This window comes from Fringilla coelebs, assembly GCF_963513975.1.
Source record: "Fringilla coelebs genome assembly, chromosome: 1".
Lineage (NCBI taxonomy): Eukaryota > Metazoa > Chordata > Aves > Passeriformes > Fringillidae > Fringilla > Fringilla coelebs.
Window position 1 is genome coordinate 224,703 of NC_140028.1, and position 26,711 is coordinate 251,413.

Below are 26,711 nucleotides of genomic sequence, written 5' to 3' on the forward strand. Positions count from 1 at the left end.
GCCAGGCTGCTCCAGGCCCTGCCCAATCTGGCCTTGGACATGGGCAGGGATAGAGCAGCCACCTTCTCCCTGGACAGGAGAACATCGGTGTGGATCTGGTCCCTAAATGTATTTGATAGATCCTTGTTACAAGAGCTCCAAGCCCTCAGTGCTCCCACTGCCACAAGGATGTGGTCGCTTCCCTGTTTGGTTCCTGCAGGTCCCGGACAGGCGGTTTGGGGTCAGTGGCCCACCCTGATGGGTGAGCAGGGCAGGCTGGCCCGTGCTGCTGTGAGCAGCGCTGCCCGCTGGGCGCAGTGGTTCACCGTGCTTAACCCCTGCATTTTTGGGATGTTTTCCCTAAATACCAGAGCCTCTTTGGACACAGCCCAAACAGAGCTACTCAGTGATTTGTGCAGCTACCCCTGAAAGCTTGGGGCTGCCAAAGACAGCAGCAAAGCTGCTGTAGGCACAGCATCCCCAAATCCCAACATCACCAAATCCCTGCATCCCAAAATCCCAGCATCCCAAAATCCCAGCTGCTGTAGAAATGGCACCCCAAAATCCCAGCATCCCCAAATCTTGCATCCCCAAATCCCAGCATCCCAAAATCCCAGCTGCTGTAGGCACAGCATCCCAAAATCCCTGCATCCCAACATCCGAGCATCCACAAATCCCAGCTGCTCTAGGCACAGCATCCCAAAATCCCAGCACCCCCAAATCCCTGCATCCCAACATCCCAGCTGCTGTAGACACAGCAACCCCAAATCCCTATATCCCAAAATCCCAGCTGTTTTAGTCATGGCATGCCAGCATCCCACCATCCCAGCTGTGTAAACTCAGCCTCCTGGCTGTGCTCCAGGCTGAGCCATTCCAGCCCTGGGTGAGTGTCTCAGGCTCAGCTGCAGGATATCCCCGGCCCTGGCAGCAACCCCAGATGAAGGCTGGGCTCAGAATTCCCGGCTGCAGTTCCCTGGAGGTCACCCTGCTCAGATTTGCATTTCTTAAGTAACAGGATCATTTCCTCCAGCTGGGTCCCAGTCCTCCGGAATTCCTGAGCACAGGCTCAGCTCAGTTCTCTGGATCAGGGCTCCCCCCCAGCCCCCCCAGTTCCCCCCAGTGCCAGGACAGGAGCCCCCAGGGGTGACTCCCTCTCCCCAGGTTCCCCCGTGGCTCCATCCCAACCCCTGGGGTCGAAGGGAAGGGAGGGAAGGGCCGCTCCTGCTCCCCAGGGAACTGACCCCAGTGTGCCTGGAGGGAGCTGGGGCTGGGCAGGGGCACCCCCAGCACCTCTTGAGGACAGCCCTGCTCCCCGGGGTGCCAGTGCAGTGCCAGCCCTGTGCCAGTGCAGTGCCAGCCCTGTGCCAGTCCCGGGACAGTGCTCTGCCAGCCCTGCTCCCCGGGGTGCCAGTGCAGTGCCAGCCCTGTGCCAGCCCAGGCCAAGGAGGTGCCAGTTGGCCAGTGCAGTGCCAGCCCAGACTGAGGTGGTGCCAGCCCTGTCACACATACACACACAGATGACACTGGCTTTCTTTAAGGTTTTATCTCAACTTCCCAGACACCAGATCCCTGTGCCCATCCTGGAATGTTCTGGAATGTCCTTTACACACAGCTACAAAAACCCTGGGAGGTAGAGGGGGCAGGGTTGGGCCCAGAGCAGAGCTTGGCTAATTCCTTGGATAGAACTGGGCTGATTCCCCAGATCGGAGTTTGGCCAAGCCCTGGGATTAGAGCTGGAGACCATTTCCCTGGATCTGAGCTCAACCAGGCCCTGGGATCAGAGCTGGGCCCATTCCCCAGATCCAACGCCTGGGATCAGATCCAGGCCCATCCCAGACCCAGGATCAGAGCTGGGCCCATCCCCAGATACAAGCCCAGCCCAGTCCTGGGATCACAGCAGGGCCCAGTCCCAGCCCCAGGATCAGATCCAGGCCTAGTCCCAGAGCCAGGATCAGGTCCAGGCCCATCCCAGACCCAGGATCAGAGCTGGGCCCATCCCGAGTCCCAGTGCCAGGATCAGATCCAGGCCCAGTCCCAGTGCCAGGATCAGATCCAGGCCCAGTCCCAGTGCCAGGATCAGATCCAGGCCCAGGCCCAGTCCCAGTCCCAGGCCCATCCCAGGATCAGATCCAGGCCCAGTCCCAGGCCCAGGCCCATCCCAGGATCAGATCCAGGCCCAGTCCCAGCCCCAGGATCAGATCCAGGCCCAGTCCCAGGCCCAGGCCCATCCCAGGATCAGATCCAGGCCCATCCCCAGCCCCGGTATCAGGTCCAGGCCCAGGCCCAGTCCCAGTCCCAGGCCCAGCCCCAGGATCAGATCCAGGCCCAGGCCCATCCCAGGATCAGATCCAGGCCCAGTCCCAGGCCCAGTCCCAGCCCCAGGATCAGATCCAGGCCCATCCCCAGCCCCGGTATCAGGCCCAGTCCCAGCCCCAGGATCAGATCCAGGCCCAGTCCCAGTCCCAGGCCCATCCCAGGATCAGAGCTGGGCCCATCCCCAGCCCCGGTATCAGGCCCAGGCCCAGCCCCAGCCCCGGGGTGCAGTTCATGCCGAGAGGTCGCTGTTGTCGAACCTCTCCTGGTCGTAGACCTCGGCCACCACCTTCCTGCCCGCAAACCAGCGCCCATTGAGCGCCTGGATGGCCTTGTGAGTCTCTGAGGCCATGGAGAACTCCACAAAGATCTTGACGATGATCTCGGCGTCCTCCTCCTCGCCCTGCTTCTCCTGGTAGATGATGACCCTGTTCACGGCCCCAAACTTGCCGCACTCCTCCGTCACCTCTCCCTCCAGGTCGTCGTCGATGTCCTTGGGATCCACCATGTTCCTCAGCACCATCACCGTGGACTGCAGGGAGGGAGGAGAGGGGGGATGAAGGCCTGGAGACACGCACGGGGCACAGCCCAGCACCCAAACCCCAAACCCCACTGCAGGCACGCTCCACGGGGCTGCAGGCTCAGGCTCTCGGCGATAATCACTGAATTTATTGCTGCCTGGCAACCCGAATAAGGAGGAATGATGAGGAGCACTTCATCTTATTAGAAGGCTAATTAATTACTTTATTATACTGTATTACATTCCACCTAAACTGAATCTGCCAAGCACCCACTCTGCACACAACTGCACTCTCTGCACTCATCTCCTGATCCTCTCTCGTGACTGTCCTGACAGTCACCCCCCCACACACACCTGGCCCTGACAGGCCAAGGAAACAAAACACCCTCACTCTGGGTAAACAATCTCCATGCTGCATTCTCCATTGGCACAACACAGGCACAGCAAATGATAAGAATTGTTCTTTTTTTCTCTGATGTTCAGAGAATGTGAAACTCAGAAATATTCTTGGGAAGAATTGTGTCTTGATCTTCTCTGTGAAGAGAAATGTGGCAAGTATCCAGGTCTGTGTGCTGCTGGCCCCTGGCTCAGAATTCCCCTGGCTGGGAATGCTGTGTGCCATTTCCTGGGATACACCCTGGAAGCACAAGGAGCCTTGGGCACCACTCTCATTTTCCCTGTGCTGCTGCCATCCAGGAATGTCACTGTTGTATTGTCTGGAAAAATCCCTTCACCAGGATTTCTCTCCTGGGAAGCTGAGAAGCCTCACAGAAAAATGTAAACAATAATTATCTGATTTGCTTCTCCTGTGTTTTGCTGCTTTGGAATGTGGTAGGTGATTGCTTCATTAGTTTCATGTGAATTGTTTTTACTTAATGACTAAACATGGTCAAACTGTGCCAAGACTCTGGTGAGAGTCATGAGACTTCATTAGTGTCTTTCTAGTTTTCTGTCTGTATCCTTTCTGTGTTCATCAGTACGGTTTAGTATTCTTTAATAATATAATATCATAAAATAATGAATTAGCCTTCTAAGAACATGGAGTCAGATTCATCATTTTCCTCCCTTTCAACAGGGGATCCTGAAAATACCACACAGGTATTTTTGGCTTTTCCTCAAAAATTCCTCAATTCTGTCACAATTCTCTTTGTGTTCCTTTCCTCCCCTCCCAGTAAAGGATTCCCCAGGTGCTCTGGGTGCTCCCAACAGGACACACAGGTAGGTGACACACCTGCACCCAGCCCTTCCAGGACTCAGATCACCTGGCCTGAGCTCCAGGGCCACATCCAGGGAGCCTCTGGGCACCTTCAAGGACAGAAATTCCACCACCCCTGGGCAGGCTGCTCTGTGCACCTGGCCCTGGCACACCTGGGGCACTCCAGGCTCTGCCCCATCCCACTCCAGGCTCCACGTGAACACATTTCCTGTGTCTGCTCCTCACAGCCCAAACCAAGGGCACTTGTAGGCTCAGAATTCCAAACAGTTGGGATGGAGCATTATATTTAAAAAGACTTACAAGGTTTGGTTTTTGAGGGCTTTAAATTTTTTTAAACCCTAAATGAGACTGTTTAGCTCTGCTCAGCTTTTGCCAAGCCAGGCTGTCCCATGGACTGAGGTGGCTGTGTCTGCTGGGACAGGAGCCCCAAGGTGTGTTTAACTTCAGGCACCCTTGGGAAGAAGGGGCAACCCTCATTCCTTGGGGAATGCTGCCAGCATTGTCCCAATTAGCAAATGGGGAAGAAATACAGTAGGTTCCCTGTCAAAGCTCAGGAAATCTCTCAGGAGACTCCAGCAAGGGAACAAACTGGACATGCCCAGGCAAGATCCTCAGGTCCCCTCCAACAGACCCCACAAAAATCCATGAATCCGTTGTTCTACTCAATGTTCTACCTGCTCAATGTTTCTACCCCTTATTCTTGTCCTCCTCCTCACTGCAATTCCCATGAACTCCTGTTTGATCAACACCTCAGGAATTCACAGAATCAATTCAGGTGGGAAAAGACCTCCAAGACCACTGAGTCCAACCCAAGGCCCACCTTGGCACCCTGACTGGGGGCTCCTCTGGGATTCTGGACAGGACTCACCCCACTATGGAATGTTGTAGGGCAAAGGTAAACTTGGTTCTTGGGACAGACTGGCCTGGCCTGTGCCGGTCCCACCCTTCCAGCCCAAAGGCCACCAGGGTTTGATCCAGTGACACCAGAGTTCAGTCACAGACACCTCAGCAGGGCCTGCTCTGAGGGACTTGGGGAAGATCATGGAATGCCAGGATGGGTTGGGATGGAGGGACTGAGAGCCCATCCTGTCCCACCCCTGCCATGGGCAGGGACACCTTCCACCATCCCAGGGGCTCCAAGCCCTGCCAGCCTTGGGATGGGGCAGCCAGAGCTACCCTGGGCACCCTGTGCCACAACCTAACTCCTCTCATTATTGGGATATAATATGATATGATTATATGGAGTACTGTGAAGGATTTCCTCCCAAAATCCCACCCAACCCTGTCCCCTGGCAGTGGGAAACCATTCCCTTGTCCTGGCACTCCAGGCCCATGTAAATCAATCCTGAACAGCAAGGCCAGGTGTTCTCTGAGTCCTCCCAGGTGTTCCCGGAGTGCCCCAGAGGAACCTGCACATGCCCATGAGCTTCGAGGTGCTCTGGGTGCCCCCGATCTCAGAAGTGCTGTGGATGAGTTCGGAGGTGCTGTGGGTGCCCCCAAACTCAGAGGTGCTGTGGGAGAGCTCAGAGGTGCTGTGGGTGCCCTGCACTGCTGTTTCTGAGCTCAGAGGTGCTGTGGGTGCCCCTGAGCTCAGAGGTGCTGTGGATGAGCTCAGAGGTGCTGTGGGTGCCCCTCAGAGGTGCTGTGGGTGCCCCTGAGCTCAGAGGTGCTGTGGGTGCCCCTGAGCTCAGAGGTGCTGTGGGTGAGCTCAGAGATGCTGTGGGTGCCCCTCAGAGGTGCTGTAGGTGCCCCTGAGCTCAGAGGTGCTGTGGGTGAGCTCAGAGGTGTTGTGGGTGCCCCTGAGCTCAGAGGTGCTGTGGGTGCCCCTCAGAGGTGCTGTGGGTGCCCCCAAGCCCCCCACCCTGCAGAGCCCAGCCTGGCACACAGGTGGCAGCTGTCCCCTGCCGCACTCACCTCCTGCTTGCGCAGCAGTTTCTGCATGACCATGTGACGGGCGCTGCTGCCCGAGATGCTCATGTGCTCCTGCTCGCTCAGCATCTCCGGCCGCTCCGACTCCTGGAACACCTCCTCCTCCTCCTTCTCCTTCTTCACCTCCACCAGCCCCAGGGCAGGGGGGCTGGCCAGGATGGGATTCACAACCCCCACCTGCGGGATGGTCACCGGGATGGGCGGCCGGGCAGGGGTCACACCTGAGAGAGCACGGGGACAGGAGGATGGTCAGCGACAGCTGGGCAATGGGCAGTGACACCTGGGCAGTGACAGCTGGGTGATGGTCAGTGACACCTGGGTGACGGGCAGTGACACCTGGGCAGTGACAGCTGGGTGATGGGCAGTGACAGCTGGGCAATGGGCAGTGACAGCTGGGAAACATGCAGTGGTACCCAGGCCATGGTCAGTGGTCAGTGGTCCTGGACACCTGGACAATGGTCAGTGACAGCTGGGAAACATGCAGTGGTACCCAGGCCATGGTCAGTGGTCAGTGGTCCTGGACACCTGGACAATGGTCAGTGACAGCCAGTGCCAATGATCCAGCTTTTCCCCCCATGCCAGGTGTTCCTGCTGGAACCCACGGCCTGTCCCATCTATTGGACACCAAAATGAATCCACAGAACATCCAAGCTCCTGCCCAGGCAGGGCCATCTGTGGAAAAGGGACACGGATGACAAGGGACATGAGGCAGAGCACATGATGCACACAGAACACACTGGTGACAGGAGGAGGGGAGACACAGAGGTGACAAGAGGCAGAGCACACACAGGTGACAGGAGCAAGGGGACACACAGAGGTGACAAGAGGCAGAGCACACACAGGTGACAGGAGCAAGGGGACACACAGAGGTGACAAGAGGCAGAGCACACACAGGTGACAGGAGCAAGGGGACACACAGAGGTGACAAGGACAGAGCACACACAGGTGACAGGAGGAGGGGACAGACATGTGCAGGTGACAGAAGAAGCACACAGGTGACAAGAGCACATGCACATGACAGAAGGAAGAGGACACACAAATGCCAGGAGGAAGAGGGCACAGGGGCCAGGAAGAGGGGACACACACAGGTGACAGAAGGGGATGCACAGAGGTGCCTGCAGACAGAGGACAGAGGTGCCAGGAGGAAGGGGACACACCCAGGTACCAGAAGAGGACACACACAGGTGCCTACAGACAGGGGACAGAGGTGCCAGGAGGAAGGGGGCACACACAGGTACCAGGAAGAGGGGACCCACCTGTGATGACACCAGGGGCCTGTGCAGCCATCACAGCCTGGGGCAGGGCCCCCAGGGGCTGGGCCAGGGTCAGGGCAGGGGACACAAGCCCAGGGGTGGCCAGTGTGCCCAGCACTGCAGCTCCTGCCACGGCTTCCTGTGGGACACACGAAAACCTGGGCTTAGCCCTGCCCCAGGGACTGTCCCTGCAGAGCAGCCAGCCAGGCTCAGCTCAGTGTTGGGAAATTCCCAACACTCCCATCCCCAGGAGCTCCCTGTGCCGTGAGGGAAGGCAAAGGTGTCACCCAGCACAGCAGGGAAACAGAAACTCTGAAGCACCCTGGGAGAAAAACTTCCTCCTGGAGCTCCAATCCCAAGGAAGATAGACTTCCTCCTGGAGCTCCAATCCCAGGGAAGAAAAACCTCCTCCTGGAGCTCCAATCCCAAGGAACACCCTGATTTCAGACACCCAGAACTCCAACAACATCCAGGAGGAACATCCAGCTGAACAGTAAGCACTTCCATGGAAGTATTGAAATTATGTGCCTAAAACACACCCCAGGATCCCAGTGGTTTTTGGCTGTTGTTGCTTTTCAGGCCATTGCAGTCCTGCTTTATTTGCTCACATCCTTCTTCCCCTTGTATTCTCGGGGCTCCTGTAACCCCTGATGTGGCAGAGCAGAAGTTGCCAAGGTTTTGTCCCTCCATCCCAGATGTTAGTGGATCTGTGACTGCTGTGATATTCCAACTCTCTTCTGCATAAACGCCCAAGCTCTGGGATCCAATCCATCCCACCAGGGCTCTGCTCTTAGTGTCCACTAGGCCACTCCTATTTCTACAGGAGATGAAGCTCCTGATGACAGGAATGGGAAAGTGCTGGAACAAAACCATTAGAATTTCTGGCTCAACTGGAAATGGTTAAAAAACTTCTCCCAATACTTCTGATTCCTTCACTTCCCAGCAAGTCTGACTTCTCCTCCCTCTGGTAGACAGGGGTGACCCCTGCTCCTCTCTCTTTAGTGCCACTCTCCTGACAGGAGCAGATCCTGCAGTTTCCTGACAGAACAGCAGGATTTACCCATGTCTGTACCACATCCCCACCATTTCACTTCACCAGAGTCCATACTCCCCTCCCAAAGTGATTCTGATCCAAGTAATTCCAGCCATGTCTCACCTTCCTCCCTGCCCTGACTGCAGAGCTTTCCAGACCTCTGGAATCTCTGATGGGGACCTGTGAGTGTCCTGTGAGGCGCAGCTCCTCCCCATCCTGCCTCCACCTTTGATTCAGGGAAACATTCCCCAAAAAGATTTCTGGAGCCCCAGCTCTGCTGCAGCAGCACCAGGGGCTGCACTGACCAGCAATTCCTGCCCAAGAAAACCCCACAACACCCCAGCAGTGCTGGAATTGTCTTGCTCCATGGGCTGCAGTGCCATGGGGGCATCCTGCTGCCCAAGGCAGGGAGGGGGGCACAGCCAGTGACATCTGTGCCCAGTGGTCCCACCCAGGCGCTCCTGCTACTTCAGGAAAACCAAATCAGAGAACTCAAGTTCTGTATCAATATCCAACCCACCCCATCTCTGCCTTTCCCTGTTTTTAGCAGCCTAAAGCCATTCCAGACTTGTTCCACCCTGCTACAGGTGTGACCTTCAGCCAGAGTGCTGCTCACACAGCTGCTCCTGCCCCCAGCCCTCACCCCTTCCATGTCCTCCCCTGCTTGCTTTCAGCCTCTCCTGCAAACATTTTTCCCTCACTGCTGGTTTGATTTCCAGACCAGGAATTCCCTCCACCCTTCCCCACCAGTTCTTGGAATAAGGCTCTCATCACCAGGTCATTCCAAAATCTGGTGTCCCAGACTCCCCACTGCCAGGGACAAGCCTCCACGTGTGAAAGCCTGGGACAGAGCATGATCTGGAATCATGGCATCCTGGAATGGCTTGTGCTGGAAGGGACCTTAAAGCTCATCCAGTTATAACCCCCTGCCATGAGCAGGGACACCTTTCACTAGCCCAGGTTGCTCCAAGCCCTGTCCAACCTGGCCTTGGACACTTCCAGGGATGGGACAGCTTCTCTGGGCACCCTATGCAGTGCTCTGTGCTGTTCCTGTTCCATCCTCATGTCTCACCTGTGCCTCACCTGAGCTGTTCCTGTGCCTCCCTTGAGCTATTCCTGTGTCTCATCTGAACTGTCCCTCTGCCTCTCCTGTTCCACCCCCTGTCCCACCCCTGTGCCTCCCCATGTCTCACCTGTGCTGTGATCTTGGCGGTGGCAGCAGCAGCAGCGACAGCAGCTGCAGGGGGGAGCCCTCCAGGTGTGGCAGGTGTCAGGAGTGGCATTGGGGGTGTCACAGCCTTGCCCACCCGCAGGTACTGACCCCCCAGGTCAAAGAGGTTCATGGAGGACACGGCATCCTGGGAGGACTGGGCCTTCTCGTACTCTGCAGGGGGAGATCATTCACTAATGAGCCTTCTGTTCGTCAATCACAGAATTATGGAATGGCTTGGGTGCGAAGGGACCCCAAAGACTTCCAGTCCCACTCCCTGCCCCCTACCATGGGCAGGGCCATCTTCCACTGTCCCAGGCTGCTCCAAGCCTGTTCAACCGGCCCTTGGACACTGCCAGGGCTGGGGCAGCCACAGCTGCTCTGGGCACCCTGTGCCAGCACCTCACCCTCTCACAGCCACCATCAATTATATTTCTAAATCCAGCCCTGACCTGCTCCTGATTTATTCCCACCCCCTAACGCAATTCCCTCCCTAGGGTGGAAATCCCAGCCCCGAGGGCAGCCCCAGGAGCAGAGGACACTCCCCCTGCCCTGCCCTGCCCCAGCTCCAGCCAGCTGTACCAATGAAGCCGTAGCCTTTGTGCTTCCCTGTCGTGGGGTCCCTGGCCAAGGTGCAGGATTTGATCTTGCCAAAGGCCTCGAACACGCTCTTGATGTCGTCGTCGGACAGGTCCTGGTGCACGGAGGCCACGTAGATGCGGTTGAAGGCCCGCGCCTCCTCTGCCAGCTGGTCAATGATGGGCTGAGCCTGCCCGATGTTGCTGGGCCTCCCCACCTGCAGGGACAGGGTGGCAGTGCAGCTGGGAAGGGCCTGGAGTACCTGAGGGAGCTGGGAAGGGGCTCAGCCTGCAGCAAAGGAGGCTCAGGGGGGCCCTTGTGGCTCTGCACAGCTCCTGGCAGGAGGGGACAGCCGGGGGGTTGGGCTGTGCTCCAGGGAACAGGGACAGGAGGAGAGGGAACGGCCTCAGGCTGGGCCAGGGGAGGGGCAGGCTGGATATCAGCAGGAATCTCTTCAAGGAAAGGCATTCAGGCCTTGGAAGGGGTTGCCCAGGAGGTGCTGGAGTTCCCATCCCAGGAGACACCAAAGGAATGCCTGGCACTCAGTGCTCTGGGCTGGGTGACGAGGTGGGCATGGGTGACAGACTGGACTGGATGGGCTGGGAGGGATTTTGCCATGTGAACAGTTCCATTATTCTGTGGTAGGGACAGCCCATGGAGCAGGGCAGCACTTGGCCCCTCCCTGCTGTGCGAAGCACAGCACACCTCAGAGGGAGCAGGCCCAGGAACAGCCTCCACTGACGGGGGCCTGGGCTCTGCTCCTCCTCCCTGTACCCATTCACCTTCCCTGACCTGCCAAACTTCCAGGGACTGAGAAGCATTCTGCCAGCAAACCACAGCATCCCTCCCTCTCTGCTAAACCTCCTGGGCCACGGCACTCTGCTCACACTCAGGGCGTGTCACAGACACCATGAAAGATATAAAGAATCATTGTTTTGTCTTCAAAAGAATTCCATGTGGGGGTGGGAAAACCTGAGTGCAGTCCCTGGAGCCAATCTCAGGTGAGACTTGCAGTTTTCTCCTCGGAGAGGAGGGACCCAGAGCCACTGTGTGCCCCATGCTGGACATCAAGGTCCATCAGGGAACAGTCTTTAGGTTCCTCCCCCCACCACAGAGCTCTGAGGAGCATTTCCAGGCATGAAACCGGGATAAGAGAAGCAGGAATTTTCAGAGCAGGTGTGTTACTCACCTTGATGTTCCTTCCCCCCAGCATGACAGAGTTCATCTGCTCCAGGGCCAGCTGGGCGGCCTCAGGAACCTCGTATTCCACAAAGGCAAAGCCCTGGGATGGGAGGAGACACCTGTCAGTCACTCCAGCTGTGCCACGCTTGCCCATGGACCTACAGGTGGGATTGACTCCCACCACAGTGATTCCTGCTCGTGGCCCAACAAGATTCCTTAGAGAAGCATTTTATTATGGCAGAAAATGGCCTGCAGAGGTTCCCCCCAGGGCAACTGATTCTGGAGCCTCTTGGACTCTGAGGCCCTGCAGCAAAACCCTGCCTAACTGAGGGCTGCTGCCTTGTCAGCACTTCCAGAGCTTCACATTGGACAGCAGGAGGAATTCCTTCACTGGAAGGGTGGTCAGGCACTGGAAGGGGCTGTCCAAGGAGGTCTGGAGTCCCCATCCCCGCAGATGTCTGAGGAATGACTGAATGTGGCACTCAGTGCTCTGGGTGCTCTTTTCCAGCCTCAACAATTCTGATTCCATGCACTTCACCCTACACACCCCCCAGCTCCCACCACAGAATCCTGCCCTAAGCAGATCAGGGAGCTGCAAACATTCATCCCCAGTGCTAAAAGGAGCCTGTTCTTCACAGGGATAGAGGCCCTTTCCTCTCCTGGCTGCATCTGGAAAGTCTTGAAGAGAGGAGGATGTTCCTTGAGGGCTGGGAATCATGAAATCATGGAAGGGTTGTAGGGACCTTAGAGGCCATGCAGTTCCACACCTTCCACTAGAGCAGGCAGCTCCAAACCCCATCCAGCCTGACCTTGCACACTTCCAGGGATGGGGCTGCCACAGATTCTCTGGGCAACTTGTGCCACAGCCTCTCCACCCTCACAGGGAAGAATTCCTTCCCAGTTTCTCATCCAGAATTCTGCAAATCTGCATACTTTGTGTTTAGGACACATGGCTGAAAGAAATGTCCTTGCAGAAGACCCCAAAACGCCTCATCACTGGGACATCAGCACCAGCTCTCGCTGTCCCCAAGGAATTCCACCCCTTCCCAGGAGAGTTCACCTCCTCCTTGCCAGATCCAGGCAATCCCACAAGGGTTTGGGTGGGACAGGACCTTAAAGCTCCTCCGGTTCCACCCCGAGCCGCAGGCAGGGAACCTCCCAGCAGCCCCGTCCCACCTTGTGCTTCATGGTGACGGAGTCCCAGGACATGTCGATGCTCTTGATGGGCCCGAAGGGGGCGAAGGCCTGGCGGATGGTGTCCTCCCCCAGCTCGTAGTAGATGGAGCCCACGTAGACCCGGCACATGATGGCGAGCGCGCGCTGCCTCTGGGCCGCCATCTGTAGCGAGACAAGGACTGGCCGGTCAGTGCCCGGCTGGCCGCGGCCAGCGGGGCCTCCTCCCCTGCTGCTTCCCTCCCGGAGCCAGCCCTGGCGGCAGCTCTGGCACAGCCTGGACCAGAAGGATTTCCCTGCTCGCTGCACAGGCCGCTGGAGCGGATCCGCCTGCCTCGGTCCCGGATAAAGTCCGGCTCGTCCCGGGGCACGCAAGGCTCGGCCCCTCCGGCCGGGTCTCCCCGGCCTGATCTCATCTCCAGCCACGCCTGCAGGAGGAGGGAATCCCTTCGCTCTTGGGCAGCTTCCCCCTCCAGGCAGCAAAGGGCTCAGCTCTGGGCACTGGGAGAACCCCTCCCGCTCCCCCCAGCAGCAGAGATCCATCACACTCCCGCCCCCGCCCGGCCTCCCCGGCAGCAAAGGGCCTGGAACTGGGAACCTCCCCCCCTCCCTCTGGCACCAGAGCCTCCCCCCACCCCCGGCAGTCCGAGATCCAGTACTGGGCACCACTTCCACAGCTCAACAGCAAAGCCAAACACTTCCGTGGCCCAGTGGGACTCCTGGGAAGCGTGTGGTGCCAGTACTCATCCCTGCCTGGTGGCACTGGCTGTGCTGGGGCAGCCCCACCATGCGGGTGCTGCACAGAGGGTTCCTGCTACGGTGCCCTACATCTGCCTGGAAACCTGTTCTCGAGACAAATCCAGCCACTCCTCACAGAAGGGATCCCAAAAGCAGAGCACAGTGTGTCCTTTGTGTCTGACACCCCCAGAGCAGCTCTAGAGCTGCTCAGGAACCTGGCCCTAGAGATGTGGCCACACCTCAGGGCTCTGGAGGAGTCACTGCCTGCATGTGAGGGGACAGCTCTGGGGCAGGTGGGACACACCTGGGGCACGAAGAGGCTGGTGCAGGGCACGTGCAGCAGCGGCAGGTGATGCCTCTGGCCCTGCCCAGCAGCACAGCAGGGAGCTCTGAGCACCCCCAGGGCAGAGGGGCTGCATCCAGGGCCTTCAGGAGACCATTTCTGGGGTGCCCTAATGAGCACAGGAGCTCTGCCATGCCTGGGGACACCTGGGGCAGAGGGAAAGCACTCAGGGCCTCCTCAAGGCTGATTTTTGGGGTGCCCCAATGAGCACAGGACCTCTGCCTGGGGATGCTGCAGCCCAAAAGGAGGGAGAGCTCATCTGTGACAGGCACAGCAGCAGGGACACAGCCTGTACCCAAGGGACTCCTGCTCTCTACTGCTCCTGTCCAGGACTGCCACTGGCCACGAGAGGAAACAACCTGGGAGGGTTTGACTCCTGCATTCCATACAGGACACTGCGAACAGGGACAGCTCTCACCCCAGACTGTCCCTGAGGCAACATCAGACCCCAGCTGCTGCTCCTGAGGTGACATCAAGCCCCAGACTCTGCCCCTGAAGTGACATCGAGCCCCAGACTCTGCCCCTGAGCTGATATTGAGCCCCAACTGCTGCTTCAGAGGTGACATCAAGCCCCAGACTCTGCTCCTGAAGTGACATTGAGCCCCAGACTCTGCCCCTGAGGTGACATCAAGCCCCAACTGCTGCTCCTGAGGTGACATCCAGCCCCAACTGTTGCTCCTGAGGTGCCATTAAACCCCATTTGCTGCTCCTGAGGTGACATCTAGCCCCAGCTGCTGCTCCTGGGGTGACATCCAGCTTGCCCCCTGCCTGGCTAAGGATTTCCCAGCACGGCTGGGCCACGGCTCTCTTTACTCTGCAGGCTGTGACCAGCAGGACTATGGCACGTTCACATGCAGCACAGAGGCTGGGTGCTCTCCCAGGTGCTCCAGCACATTCCCAGCTTTGGTGCAGGAAAGCCCCTCAGTTTGCAGCTCATCTGTTGAGGTGCACCATCAGTGTCACCCTGGATGTCCCAGGGAGGTGCCTCTCTGGAGGAGCCTCTGCAGGAGGAAATCCCCACCTTGCCCTGCCACAGGACTCTAAAGGAGAGCTGGGGGAGCGAGGAGGACTCAGGATTTTCAGACAGCAGCAGAATTCCTGCCTGCAAAGGGTGGTCAGGCATTGGAAGAGGCTGCCCAGGGAGGTGTGGAGTCCCCATCCCTGGAGGTGTCCAGCGAACACCTGGGCTGGTGACAGGGTGGGGATCAGGCACAGATTGGACTCGATCACCTTGGAGGTCTTTTCCAGCCCTAATGACTGTGGGATTTTGGGCTTCCAGAAGGCAGAGCTGAGATGGGCTGTGCTGACTCCAGGTGTCTGTGGGTCACCAACAGGAGCATCTGGGTGGGGGATGTGCCCTGGACCCTTAAGCTCAGCACAGGTCAGTGTCAGGGCCTCCTGCCTGGACATCTCACTGCTCCCTGTGCCTCTTTCTCCTCCTGTAACATGGAAAAGCACCTGAAGCCTCAGCCAAGCAGCAGCCCCCACCTGAAGCTGTGCAGTGCTGCTCTAAAGGGACTGGGAGGTTATTTTAAGGACAGGCCAAAACCCCACCTTGGGGTGCTCTTGTCATCAAAGCAGGTGATGCACAACCCACAGCACGAGCATCAGTCATGACACAGGGGGTGGTGAAGGGATGTGGGAATCTCACACTGTGACACTGAGGACTGAGCCCATGGAAAGCTGTAACTCAGGCCCTGAGACCCAGGGCTCCAGGAGTTCAGGCTGTGCTGCCCCCAGAAAGAAACTGGGGAACCTTGGCAACAGGAAAAGTGCTGGACAGCAAGCTGTTTGCACTTTGTGCATTTTGAGTGGGCTCTGGGATGAAGCACCTGCCAAGAATGGGATATCCTGACTGCTCTGAACTGCACCAGGCTCCTGCTCCTAGGCTGTGTCCACTTGTGACTGCCCCGGGAGGAATGGCTGAAGAAAAGGGGTTACAGCCCCGTGCCCTGGGGGGCTTATGACTTTCCTGTGCCACCAACTCAGCTGTGCCCAGCTGGGGAGAATGAGCCAGAAACAATCTAGGCCAAACTGCTGGGGCTCCACTGTCAGGCAGCAGCTCCAGGGATGGGGGGAGTTCCTGGGCATGAGGGCTCCGATACCATCTCTGCCAAATCCACACCAAGAAGGCTGCTCTGCTCCACTCCAAACTTACCCCTGCCCCAGAACAGCCATTCTGGCTCCCCACTGACACATCACCCACTGCCAAAGGAGGGAGACTGGGGATTTCACCTCAGTGCCCTTTTTCTTGGAGTTCAACCTCCACCCGTGTTTTACACCAGGCACAAATCTCATATTCCAGCAAGCCGGAGAGGTATTTACAAAAGTGCAAATGAATTTACAAATGAACCTTTGGGTGCAGAGAGGAGTCACAGGACACTCTGTCCAGCACGTCTTGGAAAAAGGAGGGGATGGCTTGTGCCAAGTCATTCAGCTCTTTGTGGCCTCTGATTAGAAGGGGCACAAAGGCTCACACAAGTTCTCTGATCAGTCCTGCAGTTCTGTCCCTTCCATCCTGCTTTTGCTGCACTCACAACGTGCCATACTGCCCTGGTCTGGAGCGTGCACAGTAAAGAGAGTCTGAGCCTGGGCTGCACCATGCTCTGCCAACCTCCGGCACCCCGGCCCTCCCCAGCACCGGCCGGCTCTGGCTGCTGGGAGGTCGTTCCACAAGAAGTCGCCCCTTGGTGAGTTACCTTGGCCGTTAGTTTTAGGTCGGGACCTCAGAACTGTAGCATCCCTAGAAATGCAGCTCCCACAATTTCACGGGTGTGTTCAGAACTGGTGGAAATCTAAAGCTGTCTGTGCCCCCGAGTGGCAGTGTCCCCGCAGACTGCACAGCCTGGGGTCTTCTCGGGGCAGTGACACCTCGCTCTGCTCCTGGGCGTGTCCAGTACAGGTGGGGATGTGGGAGGGCTGCGCTGGGCGCGGACAAGAGCATTGGCACCACTACGAACGTCCCCACGCTAGGCCCTGACTAAGACAAGTGCCCCAGAAGAAGTGAATATGTCTATTGACCGATTGTAAAGGTGAGAGAGGATCTCCAAAGCCCATTGTCACTGCTGCCATCTGAAAGACAGTAAAGACAGAGTTCAGTCTGTTGGAGCTGAGCATACTACGGCTGTTTGTACAAACTCAAGCAGAGCGGCGGCGCAGGGGCACCTGCGGAGGCCTCTCCTTCCTTGGCCCTCACTGCCTGGTCCCCAGGAGTGTCCGGCGCCAGGACCCTGCCGAGTCCGGTCCCACCAGGCCAGGGTGGGGTTGTGCTGCTGCCACTTCCTCGGGAAGCAGGGTGGGATCCCAGGGGGGACTCAAGGCAATAGTAACCTCTGCAACCACTGTCGTTGGTTCACCCCCAGCATTTAAAAGGAGCCCCTCAACTAGAGCAGACCCTCAGAACCAGGCACAGCCCCAAACGGCCTCGGCTGCCGGGCAGGGAGAGCACATCCGCAGGGATTCCTCAGGCAAAGCCCTCGTTTTGGGCTTCCTGACTTTGAAGAAAGGCGCTGAGATGTGTTCCAGAAACATCTGAAGGAGGGGAGGTCAAACCCCAGTTAAGGGCTCTCCCGGTATGGGCATTCCAGTGCAAGCAGGAACAGCCAACAGACCTTCTCCAAAACTGAGAGCACCTGGGTGGAGGGGAGGGAAATGGGGCAGCACTGGGACAGGGGGACACAGGGACCCTCCCTCAGGCAGAGGAGATGGTGACAGGACACCGCTCCCAGGATCCCTTCTGCCTTCGCCACCGCAAACATGGCTCAGAAGCAAAGCCCACGGCAAAGTCTTTGGCTTCTTGTATCTCAAGAAGGGACGTCCAACAGGACAGGAACTTTTAACCATTTCATCTTGGAACAAGAGAGATCTGCGGGCAATTTGTGAGGTTAGTCAGGGTGCCTGGGTGAGCTGCAGGCTCAGGGCTGTGCTCTGGTTCCGAGGGCCCTGAGAACTCCACCGTGTCGGGGGGAGCACGAGGCAGAGGGAGCGGCTCGCAGGGGGCTCTCACCTGGAGGTTGGTGAGCTGCTGCTGCTGGTGGGCGATGGTTTGTTTCACCAGCACGCTCTTGATGCTCTGCTCCATCGCGTACTTCTTGGCCTGGAAGGAAAACAGGGGCTGTAGGGGCAGCACAGTGGGGAGGGAAGGAGGCCTCCACAGCTCCCAGAACCTTCTGGTCTCCATACCTAAGCACCAGGGCACTGCCCCCAGCTCCCCAAGGCCCTGGGACACAGAGGATGTGGTGAGGGGCAGCCCAGGGAAGCAGCATGCACCGGGAGCTCAGCCTTCCCCTCTTCCACCCCCGCAGCCCAGCGCAGCCCCTTACCTGCAGGGCCGGGGCGGGCACGGCCTCCTCCAGTCCTGTCCTGTCCTCTCAGAGAGTCTCTGCACAGACAGCTGCTACAGGAGGGAAGGGGCTCCACCTCCCTCCTCCTCCCCATGGCCACCCCTGGGCTGGGCTCTGCTCCCTCAGCACACCTGGCCTGCTCTGGATCTGCTCCCTCAACACGTCAGCTCTTCCCTCTGCTCCCTAAATGCCCCAGTGTCACTGACATATTTTCTGAAAAATACCTTTGCCAGGATTTTTCTCCTGAGAAGCTGGGAAACTTCAGCTTCTCCATGTTTTGCAACTTTGGAATGTGATTTGGAGAACTGTTTATCCAGCATGTGAATTGGTTTTAATTAATGGCCAATCACAGCCAGCTGTGTCGGACTCTGTCACAAGATTTTATTATTAATTTCTTTCTAGCCATCTGATGTCTCCTTTCTATTTCTTTAGTGTGGTTCTAATATATAATTTTCTTTTAATATAAGATATATCATATAATAAATCAGCCTTCTGAAACATGGAATCATGATTCTCATCTCTTCCCTTGTCCTGGGGACCCCCAAACACTGCCCCACCCCAGCTCACCTCCGGCTCTGCTCCCAAAACACACCAGCTTCTTCTCTCTGCTCCCTAAACGCCCCAGCTCACCTCTGGCTCTGCCTGCCCTCACAAGGAAGGCTCCCCTGGGACTTCTCTCAGTCCTCCCCAAATAGGCAAGGCCAGAGATTCTGGGGTGCCAGCACAGAGCTCAGTGCCAGGGCAGACCTCATCCCCACAGCTGTGCCTGTCCCCCAGGACACACACTCAGCCACCCCTTGGCACCCGGTCTCCCTGGCTGTATTTGGGAGCTGCCAGGGAACACGAGGATCTAACCCAGGGATTTGAAACTGGAAATGGACACGGGAGTGTGCATCCATCAGCTCCAGAGAAGCCAGAGGGAATGAGGCTGGGAGCCAGCCACCTCACACAGAGGGACAGCTGGGACAGCACAGGCACAGCCACACAGAACCTCCGGAGGACAGAGCTCTGTGTCCCTGCCACCCTGAGGACAGGGATATTCTGGGATGTGTCCCATTCTGGGTGTGGACAGTGACAGGCCAGCTGGAGCAGATCCCAATTCAGTCCTCCTGGAGCTCCTCAGTGACTTTGTGGCATCCACACCCTAGCTCAGAATTCCCATCTGACTCAGGATGCCATTTTTCTGAACTGATTGACTTTTTAAATTAAACCCACTCTCACCCACCCCAACAGCAATTCCCCACCATGCTCCCAGAAGTGTCCATGAACTCCAAACCAAACCAAGCACTTTGGGACCCTCCAGCATGGCCACGATCCCAGAGATCTGGTGGTGAGTTCCCTTTGGCCCCACCAGTGCCAGAGGCTCGTTAAAACACACCACCACCCCCCAAAAAGCAAATTCCCACCAGTTTTACTCACTTTCTGGAGAGCTTCCTGCTGCTCTGGGGTGAGAGGGGGCAGCCCCAGCTTGGCTGCTGTGCTTTGCCCATTCTCCATCTTAATGGACTCCGTGCCCTAAGGAAACAGAAGATACTCAGGGAAAACTGTTCTCACAGGAGTGATCTGTCATCCTTCCCAGAAAATCAAAGCACTTCATGTCAGAACATGAGAGCTGGCTAAAAACGCTTCCTAAACCCAGCTGTATGTCAGGAAAACCAGTTCATATTCCCACCATTCCCTGTGGGAAGAGCCATCCCAGCAACTGTACAAGCCAAGAGATTGTTGGACACTTACAGAATTCTCCAGCCACGTTTTCTGTGAGCAGACAATCAGATAATCCCCAGTCCTTGCTCACATCATCTCCATCCCCTCAACAGACCCTGTCTAATGTCCCCATCAATGTTCTCCTCCCTTCTCCCTCCCTGCTAACCCAGCTTTCTCAAGTTCTCTGTTTAAAACCTTCTCCAAAACTTTCCCAAATCACAGAATCATGGAATGCTCTGGAGGGACCCTAAAGCTCACACAGTCCCACACCCTGCCATGGCAGCGACAGCTTCCACTGTCCCAGGCTGCTCCCAGCCCTGTCCAAGCTGGCCTGGAACACTTCCAGGATGGGGCAGCCACAGCTTCTCTGGGCAACCACTGCCAGGGCCTGCCCACCCTCACAGGGAAGGATTTCTTCCTAATACCCTATGTGACCCTGCCCTCTGGGAGTAGGAAGCCATTCCTCTTGGTGCTGTCAGTCCAAGCCCTTAGCTAAACTCCTCCAGCTCTCTGGAACTATGACTGCAGCCCAGAAACCCCACTGCTGGAACCAAGGATCCCACTGCTGGAACTAAGGATCCCACTGCTGGAACCACAACTGACTCCAGCACAGCAATCCCACTGCTGGGACTGGGACTCCAGCATGGTGATCCCACTGCTGGGACCAAGACTGACTCCAGCATGGAGATCCCACTGCTGGAACCATGACTGACTCCAGGATGATGATCCCACTGCTGGGACCATGGATCCCACTGCTGGAACCATGACTGACTCCAGCACGGTGATCCCACTGCTGGGACCATGACTGACTCCAGCAATTTAGCAGCCCGGTGCTGGCACTCCTGGGACCCCAACTCCAGCCTGATCCAGTGCTGGGACCCCCAGCTCAGCCCCAGCAGCACGACCTGGCCCTGCCTTTGGTGCTCATATGGGTTCTGGTGGCACCATCCACCAAAACAGAGCTGGTTCCTTCTCTCAACTCCACACTTCCCACCAACCACCCAAAAACCAGCGCAGACAAACCCCAGCCTGTGGTCCTGGACATGTTCCTGTGGGAAGTCTTTGCTCTGAGTAAAAGCAACATGGAAAAACCTCTGTTCAGAGCAGGAGCCATGACCAAAAGCAAAGCTTCTCCTGGATTGTCTTGAATCATGGTTTGGGTTGAAGGGACTTCAAAGCTCATCCCATTCTGCCCCCTGCCATGGCAGGGACACCTTCCACTAGACCAGGACGCTCCAGCCTGGGCTTGAACACTTCCAGGGATGGGGCAGCCACAGCTTCCCTTCCCAGCCCAGTCATTCCAGGATATATCCTCAATATTCTGACTCTTATTTTACAGCAAGAATGAGACTCCTGGCTATGTGCAGCCTCCAGTTCCCTGTGGGGGTTGTGAACATGGAGCAGACAGAAAACAAACCCTCCCAAGACAAAATCCTGTTCTCCAGGTGTCTGGACAGCACCCAGAGCTGCAGGTGTTCCCCATGGCTGGACTGGGACACAGGGAACACAAGGATGATGGGAACACCAGGACACCAAGAGAGACACAAGAACAGAGGTGGCTGGAGCTGCAAACTCCAGTGCACAAAGCCACAGCCAAGCTGAAAACCAGACCAGCAAAGTGATGTGGAATCATGGAATCGGTGAGATTGGAAAAGCTCTCACAGCCCACTGAGTCCAACTGTCCCCAGCACTGCCCAAGCAAGCAGTAACCATGTCCCCAAATGCCATATCCACCTGGCCACAAACACAACCCAGAAATGCTGATCTGTTTATAAAAGAAGGCTCCCTCATCTCCAAGATTCATTTTGATTGTGGAATTAATTTTTAAAATCCTTTTTGTCCTTTCCCAGCTGGCTGAAGCCCTGTTTGCCACCAGCTGTCCCCTAACCCTGTCCCCTCCCACGTCTCTGCCACTGGACACCCAGAGCTCTCCCCAGCCAATTTCAAAGTCCACAAACCCTTCTCCCACTGGTGCTCCCATCTCCTCCAGCTTTAAAAACTCAATTATTCCAATTTAGGAGATGTGGAAGGAGAAGAACAGAGCAAAAGGCTGTCAACTGTAACTATTCAAAATAAAAAAGTCAGGAGCCCAATCTGTTGTGATTGTTCCAAACCCAGCCCATCACACAGCTGAGTCTAATATAATTTGCATATCTGGGCTCATTAACAGGCACAGCTTCCAAAAACTGCTCTGGAACACCCCAGCTGCAGCACAGAGAGCAAAGCTGAGACTGGAAAGGCCCAGGAGCAGTCAGGCACTGCTGGCCCCAGCTCTCTGCCCCCACACATCCCTCTAGGAGGAGCCCATAGATCCAGGGGTGATCTCTGCTGACCATGGGCATGGCTCCAACAGGAATTCCTGACCTTATATCCCTCACCATGGAGCATTCCCCAAGGAACATCACCACCCTGCCACTCTGGGCTCCCCGGAAAGCAGCACACAGTGCAAACCCACTCTCATCCTCAGAGAGCCCGGAGTGCTGCTCTCCTCTCTCCAGGCACCTTGGGATAACCCTGCTCCCAGGGATAACCCTGCTCCCAGGAACATTCTCTGGGACCAGACAACAGCACATGGGGCTTTGTGCCCAGGCAAAACTAATCTTCATCACCAATTTACTCCTAGAAACAACCATTACAATCTCAAGTAATCATTGAATTATAGCCTGAAACAGCCTCAAAATTAATACACTTGCCATCCTACTACTAATCTCAAAATCCCACCAGCCACGAGCCATTGAAGCTGCCACTAAATATTTCCTAGTCCAAGCAGCTACTTCAGCCCTAGTCCTGTTCTCCAGCATAACCAACACATGGTACACTGGACAATGAGATATCACCCAACTTACCCAACATCAGGCTTAATCTCAACCTCAGCAATTGCAACAAAGCTAGGACTAGTGCCATTCCACTTCTGATTTCCAGAAGTGCTCCAAGGCTCCCCTCTCACCACTGGCCTCCTCTTATCCACTGCCATAAAACTCCTGCCAATTATACTACTATTCATAACTTCTTCATTAAACTCCACACTCCTATCCTCTCAGCAGTCCTAGGAGGATGAATAGGGCTTAACCAGACACAAATTCAAAAAATCCTGGCTTTCTCTTCCATCTCTCACCTAAGCTGAATAGCAGTCATTATCACTTATGATCCTAAACTCAACCTCCTCAACTTCTACCTGTACACCCTAATAACCACAACTGTCTTCCTCACCCTAAACTCCACCAAAAACTATCCACCCTAATAACCACGTGAACTAAAGTCCCCTCACTAGATGCAATACTACTTTCAACCCTACTGTCACTTTCAGGACTCCCTCCCCAAATGACTTATCATCCAAGGACTAACTAAACAAGACATAGCCCCAGCAGCTACAATCATCTCAAGGCCTTCTCTCTCCACTAGGACTGCTCTTCGTTCTCCACCTTGCACACTGCACAACAATTACAATTCCCCCACACACCACAAACCACATCCCCTGAAACCTTATTCCCACATTCCGTAACAGCCAGGAGGAACCCAGGAAAGTGGCAGAAAAACTTGAGAAAAGCAGGTAGAGGAAGCAAGAGAACAGGAGCTTCTTTGGAAAGAAATAAATGGGAACTGGATTCCTGCTGGTATTCTGACATCTGAGCATGGCAGGGCCCTTTCAGGGGGTCTGAACTCCAAGAGTTCAGAAACATTCCTGGAAATCTGTTACAGGGCTGAGAACTTCTCCGGAGTATGAACACACAGAAAGGACAGAATCCCGTTTATTTGGGAGCAAAATGCAGCAAATCACAGGAGATCCAAGGAGACAGAAAGGAGGATGAAGCACAGGGCCAGGGCACTGACTCCATCCCTGCTCCCCCTCCTCAACAGGGTGAACAGGAATTCAGGGAATCCCTTTACAGTGCCCCCAGCAGAGGCTGGAACACAGCCTGGGCAGCACAGAATGCCAGGATCACGGGGGCTGGACAAGATTCCAGGATCATGGAGCCCAGCCTGTGGGTGATCCCCACCTCTCACCACATCAGGGTACTCGGTGCCATGCCCAGTCATTCCCCGGACACTTCAGACCTCGAGCAGCAGCCCTTCCAATGGCCTCACCACCCCTTCCAGAAAGAAATTCCTCAGCTACAGGTGAGTGCCCAGGGAAGGCCCCTCCTGCGGGGTACAACCACACTCCAGTTCAGTCCCTGTTTTCCATCGAAGCCCTTGGGGATCCCACTGGAGCTCTGGAGGCCCTGGTGGGCACGGTAACCTTTGGCACTCCTCAGTGCCTTTAGCATCTCCTTTCCCACACCCCAGGAGCGGAATGCTCCTTCCCAGCTGGGAGCAGCAGTGCTGGCAGCCACTGCTGGCACGTGCAGAGTCCAGACCGTGGGGCACTCCAAAGCTTCTCCAGTACTTCCCAGATGTGTTCCCAGAGACTGGCAGGAACACAAACCTCCCAAAATGGGCCCTTCTGCAGCACTTTGTGAGCAAACGGCTCCCACAGCTGCAGCCACAGTGACCGTGGCTCTGTTCCATCCAGAACCATGGAATGGTTTGGGTGGGAGGGAGCTGAGAGCTCCTCCATGGCAGGGACACCTTCCCTCCATCCAACCTGGCCTTGAGTGCTCCCAGGGGTGGAACTGGATGGGGTTTCAGGCTGCTCCCATTCCAAAGCAGGCTTTGGTCTCATGATTCCATGACTGACCCTTCCAGGCTGCCACATGGCTTTTGCCAAACTGCATGGCTCAGCCAAGGGAACAGTGGCTGACAGAGCTGCTGTCACTGAGACCCCACTGGAGACCCCACCTTCTGCAGGGCAGGACCCCCCAGCTGGGAGTCAGGAATGCAGAAGGAAGCCAGGCACTGCCAGAGGAGCTGATGGTGACAGGGAGCGCTCCAAAACGCCCCCACCACAGAGGCTTTACTGTCCCAAACGTCAGTGGTGAGCTCCCTGGAACATCGTGCCCATTCCCAGGGGTGCAGAGAGCCCAAAGACTGCCAGGAATCAGGAGAGAGCACAGGGGAACACCCAGGGGATGTGGGAAGGTCCCAGCCCAGAAATGAGGGGAACACTGAACTGGGAGCACAACCACAGCACTGACATGGTGCCACACAACATCCCAGACTGCCCAGATTCCTTCAGCAAGGAATCAGCTGAACCAGCCCCAGCAGGCGATCCCAGGGCCAGCACTGACACCAAGGAGCCATCCAGGAATCCCCGAGAATCCCACACAGCACACCAAAGGGCACGATTCTGGAATCCCCGAGAATCCCACACAGCACACCAAGGAGCCATCCAGGAATCCCTGAGAATCCCACACAGCACACCAAGGGGCCATCCAGGAATCCCTGAGAATCCCTCAGCACACCAAGGGGCCATCCAGGAATCCCTGAGAATCCCACACAGCACACCAAGGAGCAGGATTCTGGAATCCCTGAGAATCCCACACAGCACACCAAGGAGCAGCACACCAAGGGGCCATCCAGGAATCCCTGAGAATCCCTCACAGCACACCAAGGGGCCATCCAGGAATCCCTGAGAATCCCACACAGCACATCAAGGTGCAGGATCCTGGAATCCCTGAGAATCCCTCACAGCACACCAAGGGGCCATCCAGGAATCCCTGAGAATCCCTCACAGCACACCAAGGTGCAGGATCCTGGAATCCCTGAAAATCCCACACACATCCCCTGGCCCTGCTCTGTCCCACAGCACACCAAGACACACAGACCATCTGTAACTCTTTGTTTTTATTGTCTCGTATTGTCCTAATCCCAACTGTCCAAATTTTTATTACTATAATTATATTACTATTTTTATAACCATTTTATTACTATTAAACTTTTAAAATTTTAAAACCAAGTGATTGGCGTTTTTCACAAAAGCCAATAGCCCCCTCCCGAGACTCCTGCTCTCTCACACCCGCAGCCACCCAACAAAGAGCTTCCATAAAACCAGGGAGTTCAGGTTTTATCCGGGCGGATTTGGGAACGGGAGCCCAAAACCAGCATTTAAAAACTGGATTTAGGAAACCTAGCCCAACACTGAGCACCTCAACAGACGAATTTGGGAACGCGAGGGCAAAGAGAAGCGTTCAAAGCAACAGATTTGGGAAAACTAGCCCAACACCGAGCATTTAAACAGGCAGATTAGCGAAAGGGGGCCCAAAACCAGCATTTAAACAGGCGAATTAGGGGAAGCAAACCTAGCCCAACACGGAGCATTAAAACAGGCGGATTTGGGAACGGGAGCCCAAACAGCAGCGTCTAAAGCGATGCATTTGGGAAGAGCCCAAATAGAGGCGTTTAAAGCGATGGATTAGGGAGCCCAAGGAGCAGCGTGCATTCCCAAAGCAATGCATTTGGGAAACCTAGCCCAACACCGAGCATTTAAACCCCAAAAGGAAGCCATTAGAGCGATGCATTTGGGAGCACCAGCAGCAGCCCGGAACAGCGGCCTGCCCGCGCCGCGCCCCGCACGGGACGGCCGAGCCCGCTCCCCGCAGGGCCCGGACGGCCACGGCGGGGCGGGAGCCCAGGACGGCGCGGGGGAACCCGACACCTTCCCCACACGGAGAAGGCCGCCACGGGAGCCCACTAGAGACCCGGCGGGAAGCGGCGCCGTCCCCTCAGAGCCGCCAGCCCACCCCGAGGGCCCGGAGAGGGCCCGGAGAGGGCCCGGCCCGGGCGGATCCGCTCGGCGGCCGCGCTGTGTCCCGCCCCGAGGAGCCGGCCCGGCCCGGCCCAGTCCCGCCGCCCCCTCACCAGCGCCATCGTCGTTGTCGCCGCCATCTTGTCCTTCCCGTCTGCAGCACGCGACTCTCGCGAGATCTCCGCTGGGCGCGCGCGCGGGAAACGGGGGAGGCTCTTACGGGAAGAAGTCTCGCGAGAGCTCGGGAGGGTGTCATGTGACCCTGGCGGATGCCAAGATGGCGCCGCCCAGGCGCCGCTGGAGAGGGGAAACGAGGCGAGGCAAGACGAAATAAAATAAAATAAAATATGGTGTAATCCCGGGGGAACGGGGTTCCAGCGCGGCTGCTGCGGCCTTAGCACCGCTGGATCCGTGCTGGGCCGCCAGTGCCCGGTGCCTCGGGAAGGTCCAAAGCTGCCGGTGCCACGGGCAGGGCTGTAACTGGGCGGGCCCCGAATAAAACGGGCTCAGACCAGCTAAATGCATTAAACCCGGGTAAACTCAGCTAAAACGGGATAAAACGTGCTAAATG

General features: G+C 56.6%; 1 protein-coding gene across 2 annotated transcripts; it reads right to left on the reverse strand.

Moving 5' to 3' along the window:
* Positions 1–1,397: 1,397 nt before the first annotated feature.
* Positions 1,398–26,302, reverse strand: PUF60 (poly(U) binding splicing factor 60). 2 transcript variants are annotated; one of them, XM_084208640.1, is made up of 11 exons: positions 26,254–26,302; positions 19,231–19,326; positions 17,475–17,564; positions 16,490–16,540; positions 12,391–12,552; positions 11,222–11,314; positions 10,036–10,249; positions 9,437–9,627; positions 7,214–7,349; positions 5,943–6,178; positions 1,399–2,824 (listed from the first exon to the last, which is right to left on the reverse strand). In XM_084208640.1, the coding sequence occupies exons 1-11, from the start codon at positions 26,278–26,280 to the stop codon at positions 2,525–2,527; spliced, it is 1,596 nt and encodes a 531-aa protein (XP_084064766.1). In that variant the 5' UTR covers positions 26,281–26,302; the 3' UTR covers positions 1,399–2,524. The 2 variants fall into 2 exon arrangements, with proteins under 2 accessions (XP_084064767.1, XP_084064766.1); XM_084208641.1 differs by lacking the exon at positions 16,490–16,540 and having other exon boundaries at positions 1,398–2,824.
* Positions 26,303–26,711: the final 409 nt, after the last annotated feature.